The sequence below is a fragment of the Diabrotica undecimpunctata genome, chromosome 3 (assembly GCF_040954645.1).
Source record: "Diabrotica undecimpunctata isolate CICGRU chromosome 3, icDiaUnde3, whole genome shotgun sequence".
Classification (NCBI taxonomy): Eukaryota; Metazoa; Arthropoda; class Insecta; order Coleoptera; family Chrysomelidae; genus Diabrotica; species Diabrotica undecimpunctata.
Window position 1 is genome coordinate 38,785,128 of NC_092805.1, and position 21,946 is coordinate 38,807,073.

Consider the following 21,946-nt stretch of genomic DNA (forward strand, 5'->3'; position numbering starts at 1 on the left):
ATCTCTTATAACTTAACGTATATTCTTTGATCAGTTAGAAGGTTTTTGTCAATTCTAAGAGTTTTACCAGATTCTGCAATAATGCACTAATTTGTTTATTAAATAAAATAAAAATTTTTCTACAATTGTGGTACTTTACTGTACAAATTGTGGTCGGTTTCAGAGGGAATGGTCTGTACAAGACATTACCATAATGTGGAGACATTAAAGCAGGCTCTGGTAAAAGCTGAAAATTATTTGTCTAAGGATGTCGTCCGTACAGCAATAGATGTTTGACCTAACAGGTTTCGGTGCTTTATTCAGGCAAATGGTGGCCATTTTAAATAAGTTTTTTGTAGTTGTAGTTTATTATACTAGTAATAAAGTGAGTAAGACTTTTTTAAATCAAGAGAATGGTTTAAAATGTTTCAAGTTAATTATCTTGTATACATATTTATGGCATTAGGATATATATTGCAGTAGGAATAAAAAAGATAAATTTATTTTCTTTTCTTTTTAAATAATTATAATAATTTCACTTAGCTTTTCTTTCGACGTTAAATAATTTAAAACATTATCTGCTTATCCCTCAACCATCAATGAAATAAATCACGAACATCGGAACTAAGAACCCATGCAATTATTTCTAATTATAAAAAAGACAAAAATTATTTTTAATTCTTTGGGAAACTTTTCCTGAGGAAATAAATGACACCTTAATCTTAATCTTCTTATTCTCACGTCTTGAGCGTCTTGACAGACAAGCAATTTTTGTAATAATTATCTTCAACGAGGCACTTTGCGTCACTCCAATGCGCTTCAACTAATGGGAAACATAAATATTCTTATTTTCTCTGTTCACAAACACTGTAAAAGCCTTGGATGAAATAAAAATATTAATTGAATGTAGGAAGAGAATTCTCGGATGTTATGATGTGTATTTATCTGTTATTTTCTGTTATTTCTTTAAATAAATTTATTAAAATTTTTTAAGACAAGCTCATTTTTGTAATCAGCAGAATTTATGGATAACGAAATAGAGCCTTGACAAAATTATGAAAAAAAGTAAATGTCTACACTGTAAAAATTAATAGTTAAATACTACAAATACAAAAACCTTTGTGTTGAAAATGCACATAAAAGTTCTGAAACTGTTTTCTTGTGGCATGTTATACACACGCGTGGACTCCGCGTTTGATTGAAATATAGAACATTTAGACTTGCAAATTTAGTCTGAGAAGTTAGTACATTAACCTGTTTCCAAATTATAAGCAAATGCTAATTTAGAGTCCACGCGTGTGTACTAGTGTAACTGACATAAGTTTTATATTTATTGGAGTTAAGTTTATTTTTTCCATATGGCATCTCGCGAAGCAGAGCGGCACCACCGTCAAAAGTTGATGGAAGAAACATTATTAGACAATGAGGACAAAGAATTTTTCTATGATGATGATGATGATCACCAAGGCGATTATGTGGAAGAAATAAGTTATAATTTCAACTAAAATATTGAATGATCCACTTGAAATCTGGAAATACTTTTGTAATATAGATATGTTAAATTATTGTCGAAGCATATTGCATCAGCATATTGTTTCAACTGCAGCCAATTATGCTCGTGAAAGAGATACATCACCTACGGATATGTGCGAGCTTCAAGCACTATTTGGAATGTTGTACTTAGCTGGTATCTTAAAATCAAGTCGCCTGAATATTCAAGACTTATACAATACCCAAGAAACAGGGGTGAAGTTATTTCGACTTGTAATGTCTCTAAATAGGTTTCAATTTCTTTTACGGTACTTAAGATTCGACAATTCTGAAACTCGCGAAGAACGCAAGAAGCTAGACAAGTTAGCACCCATACGGAAAATATTTGATGCCTTCGTTACCAACTGTGTCAATACATATAAGAAAGAATAGTAACAGCAAAGATAAAAATGGAGAAGGAAGGTCTGAACATCATTGGAGTATATGGCTCAGAAAATAACAAGCCACAAACAACAAGAGAAGCGTTTTATGACTAATTACAACAAGTAGTAGATCAAGTCAGAGGGAAGATGATAATATTGGGGGATTTTAACGCTCGAATAGGCAATCAAGTAATACCCGGAATTAAACAAAAACATAACGAGGGTGCTAAAAACGAAAATGGAGACCTGATGATAAACTTCTGCACGAATAGCGTACTAAGAATAAACAACACATTTTTTAACCGCAAAGACCAACACAAATATACATTTAATAACACCCGTGGACAAAGATCTATGTAATCGACGTAAGAGACCTCAACTCATGCAACTCAACAGAGCATATGTAGGTAGCGACCATAGCCTAGTATTATGTATAATAAGAATCATCCTGAAATACTTCCCCCCGAAGAGAGCGGCGCCAACACAAACAAAAATCAAAGTCGAAGGACTAAATACGGAATCCACGGAATGCTTATACTGGAAAAGAATATTAGAGAAGATCGCTGGGAATTAAATATTAGAAAACGATAACATCGAGGAAAGCTAGGAAAAACTCAAAAATAACATAATTAATGCAGCAACAGAATCACTTGGAGAGAGAAAAGTAACGAACACTAACATATCAAAAAAGAAAATACCATGGTTTAGAGAGGAAGTGAAGACAAAAGGTGAAGAAAAGAAGAAAGCCTTTACAATACAGAACACAATAAATACAACAGGCATACAACCACTATAAACGAATTAGAAAAATGAAACGAATACTTTAGTTAGACAAATAAAAAGGGAACACTGGCAGAGCGTCTCAAAATAGATAGAACACGACTTCTACGGAACACAAAAAGAAATATGGAGAATGATCAGAGAACAAAGAAAAGGGATGAACGAATTAATAAACATGAAACACATTCAGAAGAAAACATGGGTAGACTACTTTCGATCCCTATTTGCTAAAGGTGAATGAGCCAAGAACACCAGAGGTGATGACAAACGAAGAAATAAATATTGAGAAGGAAGAGGTAAAGGAAACAATAAGGAAATTAAAAAAGAGAACATTACCAGGAGAGGACAGAATACCGAACGAACTCCTAAAGTACGGAGGACCAGATCTGACCAAACAACTATTAAAACTAATCCAAAAAATAATAGAACAAAACAGAATTCCTCAAGAATAAAGGAGACAAATAGGATCCCGGAAAATTACAGAGGAATTAATTCATTAGAAACAGCAGAGACGAAAACACAAGAATTGATGGTAAGACACTATGAGACAGAGCTAGAAGTACAGATATACGACGATGCAAGGTGGAGAACATCAAAAACTGGGTAAGAAATAGAAGAGTAGAATGGAACGATCATGTAAGCCGAATGACAACAAATAGAGTAGTAAAGACGGCAAGAGACGGTTCCCCAATAGGAAGACGATCAGTAGAAAGACCACGAAAACGATGGAACGACAACTTACTAGAGGCACATTGAAAAACAAACAGAGTCATGTCTATATAAAAAGAAGAAGAAGAAGGAAGAAGAAGTTACCAACTGCAAAAATGCTTACAGTCCTTTTTATTTGGTTACACTGGATGAGAAACTGGAAGCGTTTCGAGTGTCCTGCTCATTTAGGCAACATATTCCAAATAAACACAATAAATATGGGATTAAAATTTTCGCCATAGTTGATGCCAAGTGGTACTTTTTGTTAGTCTTGAGATTATGTAAACCCATATAGGGATCAGGAAGGCATATTACTCCCGATTACTGGTTCACAAGTATGGATCTGTTAGAGTCATTGTATGCAAAAAAGCTAACGTTAATTGGTACAATTCGTAAAAACAAAACAGAAGAAGAAGTTGTCAACCCCCCAAAGTCACGGTTAATCAACAGTAGTTTAGTTGGTTTTCGAGAAAATGCCACTCTTGTGTTCTACATACCCAAGCAAAATAAAAATGTCCTACTTTTATTCAGTCTTCATTATGATAATAAAATAGATGAAGTAACGGGTAAACCCGAAATCATAATGGATTAAAAAAATACTAAAGAAGGTGTTGATACCGTTGACAAACTGTGTGCTGCCTAACACTGCAATAAATTCAAGGAGGTTGTCAATAGTAGTTTTCTATTCGATGTTAAATATTGCAGATATTAATGCAAATGTCATTTTTCTTTGTAACAACCCTGACAATGTAACCATCACAAGAATTTTTTTAACAAAGTTTAGCTAGATAATTAGTTGATAATCACCTTCGTCCTCGTGCTATTTTTTCTTGTTTGCCATCGTCAATAAAATTAAGAATTACAGAACTGGTTGAATATAAAAATTCACCACCGCCTGTAGCTGGGAATATTGGCCAACAAAGGGGACGCTGCAGACACTGCGATAGAAAAAAGAAGCGTCCGACCAAGTATTCATGTGCTAAATGTGGAAAATATATGTGTTAATAACCTTGCACAAATATATGTAATGAATGTGTATAACATGCAGAATGATTATTAAATAAGTGTTTGTAATAATAGTTCATTTTATTTTATCAGAAAATTTTTTTGAATCTATCTTATACTTGCTATGTATTTCAATATGCAGACTTACAGTTGGCCGCGTGTACTGATGTAACTTTTTGAGGCGCGTGTACTGAAAGGTTAAATATTATTTTACATGAAATTAAGCCACAATTCATTGTAATAGTTTGAGTGCATGTCAGTAGTTTAAACTCCTATATAATGAAACTGATTTTAGATTAGTGAAAAGGAATAGTCCCATCAATATCAAAGGGTACAACCAAAACAACAAAACACTTTCAGGCAAGGTTTTTATTTCTCACTCACCTCACTTAAGATTTATCTACAGAGATATCCCTAGATAAATGGATCAGGAAACGCTGAAGCATGGAAATAACGGTGAGAAATACACGCTACTAGCTCTAATTTTTAGCGATGATCAAATTGTGCTTAAAAAACATAGTTAGTTGTTCCTGGTAAAACAAATGGTCTCAGTGTTCTGAAAAATTAGGTCAAATTAAAGACAATGCTTTACAAAAATAAGCTAGTTGTTACCTAGGAAAAAACAAGTCATCTGTACTCGACTCCGACTAGGTTACACCCGCCATACATTTTATCTAATCACAAGAGACACCCTCCCATACCGCAACCAGTGTCAAACCAACAGTACAGTAAAGCATATTTTAACCAAATGTCAAATTTTCCAGGAAATGGGAAATAAACTCAACCTCTCCAGCGACATAGCCAAGAGCTTCTTAGAGACAATAATCATCTAAACAACATCATAAAGTTTTTAACGGCTATAGGCATAAAAGATAGTTAAATTAAAATCTAATTTGTATCACAAATTATACCAATCTTCTTACATGTTATTATGTAATTAATATTGTAACCTTTCTTTGTTTTAATATGTATTTTTTCATTGTTGTCGTCTATGAACCCATTGGTTCGGAGGACATTAAATAAATAAATAAAAAAAAATGGTGATTGAGGAATATGTAGAAGATTTTAACTTAAAACATGGAAGCTGAAGGACATAAGGAATGTTTAAAATAAAACCCAATATTAACAAACTTTTGACGACGAAGATGGATAATCTAAAATGTATAAAAAAAATGAAGCAATAATAGATCGTAATTTAAATGGAGCAGAAACAAACTAGTACGTAAGGAGTCCCAGTGATATTATCCTACAATTTATCTCATGCTTCGGTATTTGTTTATTCATTTATATAGAAACCTCTTTTTTAGCATGTCGTGCATCAAGAAATAGACCTAAGCCTAGGTCTTATAACCTGTTTATGGTCTTTCTCCTTCGAATATTTTTTTCTATATGTGGGTTTCATTTAACAATTTTTGTACTTTATTATTCTATCGTTTTGCAATATGTAACAATATATACAATTTGCTTATAGGAGGTTGAAAGGAGGGACTGAACAATTACTGGGATTGAGGATAGAGTAAGCAAATATGAATATGAATATGGAGTCGGAATAATCGTATCACCCAAGGTTGCGAAATGCGTTACTAACTTTACACCAACTTCAGAGAGAATGATGTTACTACAAGAAAGAAGCCAACCCTATTAATATAAACCTCATTTAAGTCTATGCTCCCACTGCAGACAAAGAGGAGGAAGTACAGAAATTACCTCGACAGGAAGTTCTCATCATTATGGGCGATTTTAATGCCAAGATTGGAGCTGGAGATAAGACACAGTATATTGGAGCACATGGACTTGGAGTCAGAAACGAGAGAGAAAACCGCCTAGAAAAATTCGCAAAAGACTCAGAACTAGTTATGACCAATACATTCTTCCAATTATCACCTCGCAAGCTGTACACGTGGAAATCCCCTCAAGATACACCCGGGAGAATTATTAAGAATCAAATAGACTACATTTTAGTAAATAAAAGATTCTGAAACAGCTTTACATCTATCAAGACTTATCCTGGAGCAGACTTGGAGACAGACCACGTTCCACTGATGGAGATGGGAGTATTTCGAGTCAAACTCAAAACAGTGCAGAAAAGGAAAGCACAATCATATGACCTGCGTATGCTGAAAGACCTTGATACGAGGATGAGAGTCCAAGCCACGTTAAACGAGCAAGTGACTGCAATTAGAGACGAATCGAACGAAGAACAAACGATCAAACATATTATAGAAATGGTGCAAAATGTAAAGGATAAACACTTATAGACAGATAGATTAATAAAGAAAAAATCAGGAATGACAGATGAGATCCTGAAACTAATGGAAGAGAGAAGAGAAGCCAAAAATGACCCAGACAAATATAAAACCATAAATATATTAATAAAAATGAAAATCAGAGAAGCGAAAGAAAAAAAGGAAAGATGCAAAGAAATTGAGACTCTGCAGTCAAAGTACGATAGTCACAATGTACATAGAAAAGTTAAAGAACTCACGGGGGACTAAGACGAAGGCAGAAAAGAAATATAACTGATTCTGATGAAAACATCTTGGACAAACAGAGTTAAATAAGAACGTGGAAAGAATATCTAGAAAAGCTATTTGAAGACCAAAGAGACCTAACACTTTTGAGCTAGAAGAAGAGGTAAATGATCGACCAAGAATATTACAGCAGGAAGTTTATTCCGCAATAACACAGTTAAGGGATAGCAAAGTGGCAGGCCCTGATAATATACAAGCAGAACTACTCAAACTAATGGACAACGAATCAATAGCAATAATCGCAGAGATATTCAACAACATATACAACTCTGGAGAAATAGCAACAAAATATTCAACAACATATACACCTATGAAGAAATACCAACAGAATGGCTGAAATCTGAATTTATTGCACTTCCAAAAAAACCAGGTGCCAAAAAATGCGAAGATTACCGTACTATAAGCCTTATGAGTCATCTCCCAAAATTGTTCCTTAAGATAATTCATAAGAGAATCTACAAGCTGTGTGAAAGTGAAATTTCCCCCAACCAGTTCGAGTTCACAAATGCTTTGTTCTCAGTACAAGTCTTATTCCAGAGATGCGGAGACGTCAACTGCGACGTATACGCATGTCTGGTTGATTACGAGAAAGTGTTTAATCGAGTACAGCACGCCAAGATGATGCAAATAGTAAACGAAGCAGGAATTAACAACAAAGATCTGAAAATAATTAGAAATCTATACTGAAATCAGACAGCAAGTCAAAGTTGAAGGTGAACACACTGACTATGTGAAAGTCATGCGTGAAGTGAGGCAAGGCTGTATCTTGTCTCCTCTTATCTTCAATCTCTACTCTGAAAGAATATTTATCGAAGCTCTGCACGAAACTGAAAAAAATATTCTATTAAATGGTTACCGGCTAAACAACATCAGATATGCAGATGACACCATAATATTTGCGGACAACTTAGAAGACCTACAAGTTCTTATGAACAAAATCACTTTTTACAGTCAACAATATGGACTTAATATAAACGTTAAGAAGACAAAGCTTATAATAATTAGCAAGAAAAGGATAACAGAAGGTCAACTCTACGTCAACCAATTCCCTGTAGAAAGAGTGACGCACTGCAACTACCTCGGCACCATAATAAATAAAGAATGGACCAACAACTAGGAGATTAGAGCACGAATCGGAAAAGCTAGATCCACCTTTAATCGGATGGGGCCTTCTTTAAGAGTCACAACCTCTCTTTTGCTACAAAAGTAAGAATGCTGCGATGCTACGTCTTCTCTGTCCTGTTTTATGGTGTGTGTGTGTGTGTATGGTGTGTGTTTGAAGCGTGGTCCATGAACGAAGATATGTGCAGAATACTGAAAGCATTTGAGATGTGGCTATATAGGAGAATACATACAGGAGAATACAATAATTTTTGTTCACAAAATTTCCTGACACTTTTCCGAATCGGATGCAAAAAGTTGCACAGCAATTTATGTTGCTGCGGAAAATTGGTAGGTTCAGTGCTTTTTAGTGTTATATTTCTTCGCCTATAAATAAGGTAATAACCATGATAGTATCCAACCGTCGGGGCACGTAAAGAAGAAAATATTCGTGTGTGGAACTTTTACTACATTACAATTAAATACTGTATTTATTCAACGGTGTTGAAGACATGTTATATTAAATTAATTGGAAATTATAATTTTAGTGTGTCTTACTAATCAGTGACGTTATTGTTACCATTTAATTAGTATTAACTTTCAAACAATGAGATGACCCAATATAAGTGTGGCAATAAAGGTATGTACCAGATAATTGAATTGCGCAACACCTAACTAAACAAAGAAAATCCATTAAAGACGAAAGTGATAGCGGATTATGTCATATTTAATTTTATGTGAAAACACAGTTATCGCTATTTCATAAGTAATCATTTGTGATTTTTATATTACAAAAAAGAGTGTATTGCTACTGAATGTATGGTATTAGCTTCATAGAACATAGGGATAATAGACAGACATAGTTGTAAATAAGAAAAAATTAATAGAAACAAACATAACTTCGAAACCTACGAAGTAAGATAAAAAATTCAATTTTATTCTGATGCAATCTTACTAAAACATTGGCAAAAATTAAACATCTTTTAAAGAAAGATAAAAAGGTGAATGTGCGAAATTTGAGGAGGGGTAGAATTCGAAACGGGGTAATACAAATGCGACATCATCCAACAAATTGTCAAATTAAAACTAGCTAGCGATGTGGTAAGCATCAGTGGTGAGATATATACCAAGAAGATCCTGTTTGACTTTCACGAGCGTTTGTTGACAATTATGAATATGTAAAATGAATGTAGTCTAGTATCTACCAAAACTTGTATAAGATTAAAAACATCAAACTAAAGAGTCCTTATATAAAGTTCTGTTAGTAAAATATCGAATACTAAAATTAAAAATCACCAAAGAGTTGCTAAGAAACTCAATTCTAAAGAAATTATTTTTTAAATAGATATAATTGACTATTTTTACCTTGTAAACATGTGGTCTGATTGACTCTTGCGTAAAACGGTTGACAAGCACATCTTCCTCGATGACAAATTGAACCAGTTATATCTTCTCTGCATTCCCAATCGCTGTTACATTCGTCACCTAATACGTGAGCTGCTGCCGACTGCCCATAAACCTGCAAATAAATTAAATTAAAAGTAATTAATTAAAGACTATAATTAATTTAATATTTTTTTTTCTTCTGAATTAGCTGTTCAATTATTTGACAGTTTTATTAACTTAAGAAATAATAGTTTTTTTATTTATGTATCTAGTATACAGGGTGTTTCATTGGTTAATGTAAATACGTTTTTAAAAACAGAAAAAACAGTATAATGTTAAATGTACTTATGTTAATCCATAAAAAATATAATTTATTTATTTATTTTTAAGACATGCTGTGTCCTTTGTCTGCAGTTCATATTTGTACATTTATCAACGAAACACCCTGTATAAAAATGTTAAAAAGTATAATAGAATTATACGCCGTTAGACTTATAGAGTTAAGTTAGTTATAACTTATCACAACGATGCTGCAATTGATTCTACAAAGAAAAGTAGAATGGAAACGTTGACTAGAGAGACGAAGGATTTCTTGGCTGAGAAATCTTCGTACGTGGTTCAAGACAAAAACCACAATTCTTTTTAGAGCAGCAGTGTGCAGGATACAGATTTCCATGATGGTCGCCAATATCCGAAACGAAGAAGAAGAATAACAACGATGAAGTAAAGGAAAACCTCCTAAATACGTCATATAAGGCAAAATAACAAATATAACTTGCTACGATTAATAATTGAAGGGAAGATAGATAGAAAGAGGCATGTCATGGCTTCGTAATATTAGAACCTGGACGACATGAACGTTCAACAATTACTACTACTACTAGTGATCGCAAACCTTCAGTAATGGAGTGCACCAGAAGAAGAACAATAACACAACACAACAAGATGAATTACAACGTTTATTCATTTAAACGTACAAATATATTTATTAGACTTACTCCTAAAATCTAATTTTCCTTATTTATAGTTGCCTCGTTCTTCGAAATATTTTTCTAGAATTCAGCAGAATTATTACAACGTCAGGACAGCCTAAAAGCCTCTCCATCGAGTGCTTGCATATGCGATTAGAGGCGTAGCAAGAGCTAGCGTAGCATTGCTCCCTCCTTAAGACCTCCTCCTGAAACCTTGTCAGAACTGAAACTGGATTCTGATATTAGCAGGTGGACCCACTTTTACAACTCCCAGTTATATAAAAGTGGCAAGGGACGCGCCGGTAACTGGACTTCGGTGTCTTTAAAGATTTGCTTCACCATATTTCGGACAACCGTCCAATCCAATTGGCGGAATTCTAGCTCTGACATGGCTAATTTTTGCACGTTAGACTCTCCAGCACATGCTCCCTGAACTTAATTAATGTTTCTCATACATCTTGGTAGGTGGGGTGGATCAGGGGTAGTGTTTTTTGTTACCAAATAGTAAAGGTAACGTAATTCACCTTGAAGTTTCAGAGTTTTTCCGTGAGCTGGTAATTGTCATTGAAATTCTGCAACTCGTCCGAACTTTCTTCGAAAGATGGATGCAAATCCTTGTATGTCTTTAATATTGGCAATAATTATATGGAACAATGAATAGTCATCTGGAAAAACGAGTAGATCTTGTTGTTTTTCAGTGATACCATGAGTGATTTACTGGTCACTTCATTTCCATGAATTTTGTGATAACGAAGACCATCAATATGTTTAAACAGCTAACTTTTCCATTATGTCTTCAGGAGCTGTTGGATAAGCATATTGTACTAACTTGGTAATATTAACCTTATGATCTTAAAGAGCCTTATGTTACTCTTATCTTCGATTTGTGAATTGTAACTGGTGACATGTTTCAAGTGTTCGTGACCATATAGCATGTCTAGTCTCGTCTTAAGAGTCTTGAAATGATCTGTCTTCGATACGGTTATGATCGAAAGCACATTGAACGCATCTCTCAAAGAGCAATAGTAAGGTTTACAGTCCTTTCTTTTACGGATCATCCATTCGCTCTTGCAGCTGATTAAAACAGTTTCAGGCAGTTATTCTATAGCGATTTTTCTTCAAAACTTGGGACTTTAACAATAACAGAACCTTCAGTCGCTTCAAATGTTGGCCGTGGCTCCAACTGAAGTTTCGTCTCGTCGTCTTTTGTCTACACTGTAATTGATCTTATTCTTTTGTCTGCTGTCCCTATTTCCTCCATATTATTTTCAATGTCTTTCAGTTTCTGTTCAAAAGAGAAATTAGTCTCAATTTGTTTTAACTTTTCTCCAAAAGACGAAATATCAGCAGCAACTTTGTTTTTTAACAAATATATTTTATCCACAAAACAAAAAATGTCAGAAGAGATTTTCAAAAAGATGTTAGCAAAAAGTATATTGTCTTGTACATATTATCATAAATCAGCAAAAAGTACATATTATTATCTTCAACTGTGTGAGCGAATCTCCGTCGACTATTTCTTCTCCTGTAGTTAATGTTAACTACTGAGTTAGCATTCAATCAAGGAACATTTAATCTTTTCATACGAACTTTCAATCAGCTGTTAAGAACTTCTAAATTGCGAACATTTAATTCTCAGTTAATCATTAAATAACAGTGCGAGACAGATAATTATCTTAATACCAAGTGCAATGTACAAATTAGAAATACAGACGTGACTCATAGAAGCTACAAAAGCTCTGTATAAAGAAAATAAAGTGTCCATTAAAATGGGAACAAGAATCATAGGAGACTTCACCACAACAAGAGGGCTCCTGCAGGGTTGTTCCACATCTCCAACCCTATTCAAAATATACTTAGAGAAAGCCTTGACTACATGGAAAAGAAAATGAGAAGGCATGGGAGTACCGGTACGGAACGAATACCTATATACGTTAAGCTTTGCAGACGATCAAGTAGTGATTGCACAAGACCAACACGACCTCATTTACATGATGAAGAAACTACAAGAAGAATATACCAAGGCTGGCCTAGATATTAACCTCGCCAAAACAGAGTACCTATCTACAAGTGAAGAAGACATAAAAGATCTACAGATTGATGACAACGTAACAATCAAAGAAAAGGATAAATTCAAATACTTGGGGTTTATAATCACGAAAAAGGAAACAACAGAGGAAGAAATTACACAAAGATTAGGACAAACAAGAACAGCAATCCGACAACTTAACTCAGTATGGTGGGATAGACACCTAAATATGAAGACAAAAACACAGATTTATAAAACATTAGTGCGAAGTATTATGACATATGGGGCTGAAAATTGGATCATAAACAAGAAAAACAGCTGTAAGATAGTAGCAACAGAGATGGAATGCCTGCGAAGATGCTGCAAGGTAACAAGAATGGATAAGAGAAGTAATGACGAAATAAAGCAAAGAACATCAATAGAAACAGACATACTAACATATATAGAACAAAAAAGACTAAAGTGGTATGAACATGTAAGAAGAACTAGCGCAGCAGATGGATAAAGAGAATAACCAAATGGAGCCCCATAGGAAGGAGGAAAAGAAGACGACCCCGAAAGTCCAGGAGGAACGAAGTAGACGACGCCATGAGTAAGAGAGGCCTGAACGATGGAGAATGGGACAACAGAGAGAGATGGAAAAGGTATAATCTATAAAAAGGTAATATATATATATATATATATATATATATATATATATATATATATATATATATATATATATATATGTATGTTAGCAAAAAGTTTGCTTTTCCCAGAAGTTATATCGATATATATCGAAACAGTATTTTCGAATGAGACAATGTCTGTAGAAACTCAGCAGAAACTTTCGAAACATCAAAAGAAAATTTTGAAACATACCAAGAACAAGCTTTCCAATAATGGGATATCACCAGAAACTTTTTAAATTGATGAAATTACAGCAGCATGCTTACCCTCAAATACATCCTTTCTGGATAAAACGAATACGTTTCTTCTTCCAGGGCATTCTTCAGCTGTTGTACTAATTTATTCTTTTTTCCCGATAGAATGTAATTATTCTGTATCTTCCAATTCCTGTGGTACATCAGTCACTTTTATATCATTAAGTATCGTAGCCATTTTTTATTGAATTTATTTAAATATTCCACTTCTGACATCAATGTAATATTGTCTTCTAAACTAACACTAGAATATGATGTATTTCTAACATTTATTTATTCAACCGAAGAATAACTTCTAAAATCTAATTTTCCTTCTGTATATTCCCTTCGAAATGTTCTTCTAGAATTCATTGAAGTTCTCGCGACGTTAAAAGAGTCGTAGAACTTCTCAATTAAATGCCTGAATACTATATCAGGGGCGTAACAAGCGCTAGCGTAACAGTATGGAGACCTTCGAAGATAAAATGTGCGAATGTACCGATAATTTTATTTTTTGACATTACTACTTATAAATTTTAAATTCTGCTCTTAGCTAGCATTTGTATTTTTTGACTCGATTGGAAAAAATACGGTAAGCCAGAAAATTATCAAGGGAACCAGTTAGTTTAAATGTTCGCCAATGCTTTCGATTATGTCGAATTAAGTGTGTAGCTCAGAAGTATTGTTGTTCTTCGGTTGTGTGATCAGTAATAGTTGTGATGGCAGTGTGAAGAAAATAGTCCCACGTTGACGTCGGATCTGAGCGATTAAAAGACATAGATTGTGGGATAAAACAGAATTAACATTAAAGAAATTAGTAGTGCCCTACGTTACGAAATTCTTTTTACCAAGAGGTGTTAAGCTAAATTGAATGTTAGCTGTAATAAGCGAGTGATCAGAAAGACTATCACGAGAGGACACTTCAAGTGCAGAAATTAATTGACCATCATTTATGAAAAATTGAAGAATGATTGTTGGCTTTAAATATTGCAATTTCAGTTACCAGTTGATTAAATTTAAGTTCATGAGAAAGTTTTTAAAACAAATTTTAGGAAATAATAGTATTAGCTTTGGAAACAATCGGTCAGCTATCTCAGGGAAATTGAAATCTCCGACAACAATAAATTTTCAAGGGATCATAATTCTTCAAGTTTGTCATATAATATACGCAAAATCGATTAAAAACAAGAGAAGAGGGATATTAGCGACAGATTCGCAAGGTGAGGGGGTAATAAAGAAAGAAAGACATTTAAGAAAAAATGTAATAATAAATCACAACTAACGCTCCCAAAAAGGAGTAATAAAAAAACTTTAAAACTTTGTATAACAAAGCACGCCTGTGCAATTGTCTACATAAATTATTCATAGATTTAAAATTGGTTTTTTATTCACTTACAATCTGTCACATTCCAATCCAAGTAAAACAACTATATTTGTAAGATATTACCAAACCTGCGGCATCATTCTATTATTTTAAATGAAATATAAATCTTAGTCGGGAAGTATTCGATTAACAATAACGGTAAATATGAAAGAATTAACACCGTAGGGATCTTCATGGAGGTTTCCTGAAACTGTAGGTGTTCGTTAGCTATTTTTCCATTAAGCAAACCGTTGGTATTTAACATTAATCTACGTAAACGAATAAATTGAAATGGTGTGGAATAAAGAGCAAAATGCAATGTTTATGTGTTCCCTGTGGTAAACAAGTCAGTGTGATAAAAGTAAAGCATGACAAAATAAATAAAAAAATAAAAAAGTTTTAAAGTATCTTTTGAGAAAATCTATGAAATTTGTTAATAAACCGTAGGTTATAACCATTTACATTTATTCAAATATTTCAATAACAAGAAAACAGCTTTAGAACAATATATATCCATAAGAAGTAACGACTGTCAAACTCAATAAGCAGTGATAAAACAATGGAAACGGGGTGGAAATTGCCCTCACACTGTAACTCTTGAAGATCTCAGTTAGATAAGAGAAGAAAAGAAATAAAGCAAGATGTTACTATTCCATATATTAGCGGAAACGTTTCGTTTTGTACTTATAAAACAGCATCAGTAAAAATCTGCAAGAGTACTTTTAGAAGTATTAGTGAAGCTCTTTAAATTAAAACAGATTGGCCTTCTCTTGTGAAACAATTGTAGCCTTGAAGCCTTTTTAAAAAAATCTAAAACACGTCGATTTTTAAATTTAATGTTTTACATTTTACAATAAAATTTCATTATACAAGGTTTTACATATTACAGTGATGACGTCATCGGGTCTTTTTTAAATGTAACACCCTGTATTTTAGGACATTTTTAGATCGATAAAAATGAGGTGATTTTAAAAAAGTATAATACTTGGGTCTAATGGATATTATTTGAAAGATATGGGCTTAAAAAATAAATGATTTATTATCAATTGCAAAAAAGTAGCCTACTTCTAGTTTTTGGTAAACTGTAATTATTTTTAGTAACGTTCAATAACAATTAAGTAGTACAATAATTGTATTAATTCGTGAATGTTCTGTATTATTGCTTAGAATTAATTTTAAGTAGAAATGAATTTGAGTGTAAAGCAAAGAATTGAAATACTCATGATGATTGGGTATGGAGACAAACCCCGAACTCAGATGGAAGTGTGTAATTTATTTAATGATAAATATCCAGAAATACCCATCACGCAGTCAACAGTAAGTAAGATTAAAAATAAATTTCTAGAAACCGGTACGGTTAAAACTACACGCAAATCAGGTCGTCCCTCTGTAAATTATGTTACATTAGATGTTCTACTTGCTTTTGAAGAAGATGCGCACACTTCTGTTCGTAAGGATAGTAGTGATCTAGATGTTTGCAAAACAACGGTACACAAAGTACGTAAATGTAAGTAAAGTAAGTAGAATGCACAGTTGTACGGGAATTAAACGAGGATGATCCACATAAAAGAATACAAGTTTGCGAAATAATGATGGATAACAGCCACCGAAACCCTCTCTTGGTTCAAAATATTATTTTTTCTGATGAGGCTACATTCAAATTAAATGGCGAAGTCAACCATCAGAATTGTAGATACTGGGCAAAAGAAAACTCCAACGGGATGCGGGAACATCATACACAATACCCGCAAAAGGTAAACGTATGGGCTGGCATTGTAAGAAATAAAATCATTGGACCCTACTATTTCGAAGGTAATTTAAACGGGCCAGCATACTTTCAGTTTTTAAGTGGGTATCTCGTACCTACTTTAGTTAATTTATTCTCCAGTACAATTAATCTTGGAGGTTTTGATAAAAGTTTATGGTTTCAACAGGATGGTGCGCCTCCGCATTATGCTTTAGATGTTCGAAGGTACCTAAACGAAATTTTTCCGAACAGGTGGATTGGAAGACGTAGACATATTGAATGGCCAGCGAGGTCGCCAGACCTCAATCCTTTGGATTATTTTATGTGGGGTCATTTAAAAAAGGCTGTTTATAAAACGAAACCTGCAAATATTGAAGACTTAAAAACAAGAATTCGTTAAGAAATAAACAATATTTCTCAAGAAAGCATAAACAAGGTTCTACAATAATTTGTACAACGTTTGGGTTACTGTCAAATACAACAAGGGCTACAATTCGAACATTTAAGATTAAGTCATGTATTAATTACTGGATTACTTTCAAGTTATTTAATATAATTTATTATTATTATAAATGAAGAAAAATTAATTTTAAAAGCGCATATCTTTTGGAATCTTGGAATCAGCTCATTTTTATCGATCTAAAAATGTCCTAAAATACAGGGTGTTATATTAAAAAAAAAGAGGCGATGACGTCATCACTGTAATGTGTATCACCTTGTATAATGAAATTTTATTGTAAAATGTAGAACATTAAATTTAAATATCGATGTGTTTAAGATTTTTTAAAAAGGCTTTTCATTTAGGAAATATCGAATTTATTCCATACTTTACGGACACACTGTATATATATATATATATATATATATATATATATATATATATATATATATATATATATATATATATATATTAATTAATATTTAAATGGGAATAAGCCACAATTAAAGGTTAAAATACATTTATTGACGTTTCAATTTCCACTTCGGAAATCGTTCTCAAATTACTATTATTATATTAATAACAATATATATATATATATATATATATATATATATATATATATATATATATATATATATATATATATAAACTAAGGTACACTCGAAGAGTGGTGGGTTTTTCGGTCAAAGTGGAGAAATAAAAGACAAAGAAGGTGGCTACTTCATCTATTTATTGAAGACGTTTCGCTTTCTGCTCAGAAAGCATCATCAGTTCATCTAAAAAGAACAATATGAAACCAAACATCCATAGAGAAGTTTGCAAAACATCCAACTTCTCTATGGATGTTTGGTTTCATATTGTTCTTTTTAGATGAACTGATGATGCTTTCTGAGCAGAAAGCGAAACGTCTTCAATAAATAGATGAAGTAGCCACCTTCTTTGTCTTTTATTTCTCCACTTTGACCGAAAAACCCACCACTCTTCGAGTGTACCTTAGTTTATTTTGGATTGACGGTCGTACTCCTTTTCTCGATATATATATATATATATATATATATATATATATATATATATATATATATATATATATATATAAATATATATATAATTTTCTTATTCTGTCTATCTTTCTGTCTGTTTGTCCGTAACCAAAACCCTAGCGCAGGCATTACATCATATATCCGTTGTTATTGGTCCGATTGGAACATGTGATACATTAAATGAAAGGGAGGGATAAGGATTATATTAAGATAGAAATAACAAACAAGGGGACTACCATAAGGGCACTACACTTTATCTTCGTTAATAATGAACGTATAGTAACATATGAGATATCACATAACAGTATGGATGATAACTGAGTACAAAATCAACAATTAATTGAATCCTAATATGCGGCATATCAAATGAAAGGGGAAATAAATATATTAAGTTAGAAAAACAAACAAGGCGACTACCAAATTAGCACTACACAGCAACTTCGTTATTAATGAACGTATATTGATATACGAGAAATTAGATGACGGTATGGATAAAAATAGATTTACTTTAAGACAAATTTTAATTTATTGGCTTAAAAAAAGCCTCTGACTGAGTAGAAAGTAAACATCTCTGATTCAATCCCAACATGGGCACTATAGATAAAAATAGATTTACTATAACACAAATTTTGATTTATTGACTTAATGAATACCTCTGTCTAGGTACAAAATAATTAACTGATTGAATTATAACATGCGGTATTGTAAATAAAAAGGGAGGAAAAAACAATCATTTGGCCGAAGTCTATTTATTACTGACTCGCAAACACGATACTATAGCTTCTACTATAAATCTGCACAGAATATTTTTGGTGTGATGGTGTGACAAAACAAAAGCATTTTAGTAGAACATCACACGTCATCGACATTTATTGGAGAAGTTTAATTTTAGAAGCACTTACGTTATCGAAAGAATTTCATTACCAGACGTTTATTAAAATATCAAACAATATTGTACAAACAATTGTCAGTGTTGTTGAAATTAAAATAGCTTAAAGTTTAAAGAGATATAAACTTCCATCAATATCCTGCTCCAGCTTCCAGACAAAAAAGATAACAGGTGGTCATAAATCGACTAAGAATTAATTACACGACATTAACTCACAAGATCTTATTGAAAAATTAGCTATCAACAGAATACTCATACTGTAGATGCCTGATAACCATCCAGCAAAACCACTGTGCAGTCAAGTTAACTTAAAAATATATTGAATTATAAGTTATCCAATACAATGAATTATCTTAAGGATATAAATTTATTTCTTAAAATGTAATAATATTTTAGTTTATAACTACATCTGTACACAAAATATTATATAGTAATATTTCAGCAGCCACTAAGAATCTTTTATGGATGATGCGGGGTTTTGTAAATAAAAAAAAATTGTGGCAGATTTTTATCAAGATATTTAACAAAATATTCTTTCTTAAGTTTTATTTGAAATTTACAATATATTTTCATATATAGGCATTTCTGTAGTATGTTTATGTTTACTCCTACTAGATTTCTACTTGAATTAAATATAGCTTACCTTAACTTTTTGTTTAAAAACAATTTTCACAAAAATAAATCCATCACTATGAGAGCTTAAGTTTAATAGTAATAGCTGGACTATTAATAGGTGTACCGTCAAACTCTTCATTTAAGTAAATAGTTGTGACAATCGTAGAATAGCGTATAATTGGTTAGGTGATTTAAATTATATGTCAAACGTTTTAGCACAAATTCTATATTTGACACAAGATCCAAATATGTGTTAGTTTATTCCCCCAAAAGTGATAGATTAAATGTTATTAAAAACGTATTGGCGAAGAAGCCTTTAACACAATAAACTTTTTATCATCTATTTATTTTTAAATAGTGGTTGTTTCTATAGTTTTCCTTTGTTTTGGTATTCATGTAGTTATTCTATGTACTCTTTTCAGATTAATTTGCTACATGCCCAATCCATCTCTGATTTTAGTTCTGAACCTGATCATTTTATTGTCTTCTGTTTGTTGTAAATACTATTTTTGTCTTTTACGGTCCAGCACCTCGCAATCACATAATGCATGTTTTATAGTTTCTAGTTCCGTCTCACAAAGTCTGCAGTTAGGGTTTCCATTCAAGAATTCCCTTACTAGTGCATTCCCGATCAACATTCCTGTTACTGTTCTTAGTTTATTTTTGCCCCTATGAAGCAGCTCCTCTCTTTTTCTTCTACATACTCCACTAATGAAAATTTTCCATGTGTTTATTTTGGGATTCTCTCCCAATATCGCTCATGACTCTCTCTGATCCAGTCCGTTACAGCCCTACGATGTGCAACCTTTGGTACTCCCAGAGTTACAGCCGGTTGGTTTAATATGTTCGATCCTGTTTTTGCCAGTAGATTTGCTTTTTCATTGCCTTCGATGCACTGATGTCCTGGTACTTAGACAAACTCAAACTTGTATCAGTCTCCCAGTTCATTCAGTTCGTTGATGCAGTTTCACACCAGCCTAGAGGTCATTTTCTTCAGTGCCGGTTGACTGTCATATAATATATGAATCTGCTCTTTTTCAAGAGCTTTCTGATTATTTCCTGTTACACATTACAGTATAGCATAAATCTTGGCTTGAAAAATAGCGCAGTTCCTCCCCAACGCGAAGCTTTCGCTAATTCTTGGATTATTGGAGTATATTCCTGCCCCTACACCCTCTGTAGTTTTGAATTCATTTGTATAGATGTTAGTTATGGTACTCGTTGTTCTTTGTTGTACTCTTTAGGCATTACAGTCTGGAATAGACATGTGATCTGTTTTCATATTAAAAATGTCCTTTGTCATAGTCCTCCTGATACTCATATGCCCTGTCCCTCCATTGCAAAGTTTCAGTGATTGTTTTATTCTGTAGGCTCCCAATCTTTCTTCTCATTGTATTATTAAATGCAAGGGAAGCAGCCCTAGTGGAGCCTCCCTAGCTGCTATTAGACTACGCATGCCAGGTACCCTCATACACGCAATTCTTTGCACCTTGCTGAGTTTGGCTTTTGCAGCTGTTTAAAATGTATTAGTCCACCATATCGTCGCTGCATAGGCAATTGAAGGTTTGATCACTATGGTGTACACTCAGTGCAGTATGTCCAGTTTTAATTCCCATTTCTTCCCACCATACATACGCCTTTCGAGTCTAGTATAACCCCGAGATACTTTACCACTTCCTTTAGCTGAATTTCTTTTCCCTGCAGCTTGGGAGGATCTGATCCCTCTAGTTTCGGTCTGCGTGTGAGGGTGACTATAGGGAATTTGTGGGGACTTCATTTAACCCCTTTCTATAAGTCCATTGTCTTATTAGTTCAAGGGCCTTGTTTATGCGATCTCTGACTACCATATTTTACTTTCCTTGCGAGATGATTACCAAATCCTCCGCATATCCAATTGTTTTATGACCATTCTTCTTTTAAGTTCCTATCATGCTCGGTTAATATCCCCCTGTAATATTCTAAGTCTTTCCGCATAGTACTTATTAAGTAGCACACAATATGTAGAAATAGACAAAATGCATGTATTAAATACTTAATACGAGTATTTAAGTTGACACGGGTCTCGTTATTTTTTAATATGTCGTTTAATTTTTCCGCTGTGTAATACCCAGATAGGTCTAGTTTCATGGTAGTTATGTCTATAATTAATAGGTGTAGTCGCTGGTGATTTCTAACGATTGATCTTATATAGATAAATTAGTAGTTTTTTCATCCATAATTTTTATTTTGCTATAATTTTCAACGCTACGCTTGCAGCCTTTTGATTTAAATATTGAAGAATTTATTTGCATTCATTATTGTTACTGATTGTTTAAGATCACTGGTTTGTTACATTTTTATTTATACCTATATAATATATTATATTATATAGGTATATATATTTATAAGATGACCTAGCACTAAAATTAAGAGCTTTGGGGAGACGTTACTTTTTCGAACTCTTCATTATATTTGTATTTTATTTGTTCTCGTTGGTTCATCAATTTTAATACGCAATATATCGTTTGGATATATATTTTTAAATTTCTAAATATATATTGCATGT

At 33.0% G+C, this 21,946-nt stretch overlaps 1 protein-coding gene across 2 annotated transcripts in view; it reads right to left on the minus strand.

The window, feature by feature from the left end:
• Nucleotides 1-21,946, minus strand: part of LOC140436715 (uncharacterized) — a 369,152-nt gene that overhangs the window by 87,907 nt on the left and 259,299 nt on the right. Inside the window, exons 1-2 of one of the 2 annotated variants that reach the window (XM_072525764.1) lie at nucleotides 19,430-19,568; nucleotides 9,383-9,536 (exon numbers count right to left, since the gene is read on the minus strand). In XM_072525764.1, coding sequence (XP_072381865.1) covers nucleotides 9,383-9,536; nucleotides 19,430-19,540 — 265 coding nt within the window. In that variant the 5' untranslated portion in view covers nucleotides 19,541-19,568. Of the gene's footprint in view, nucleotides 1-9,382; nucleotides 9,537-19,429; nucleotides 19,569-21,946 lie in introns of those variants that run through there. The other variant, XM_072525765.1, reaches the window with a different exon arrangement.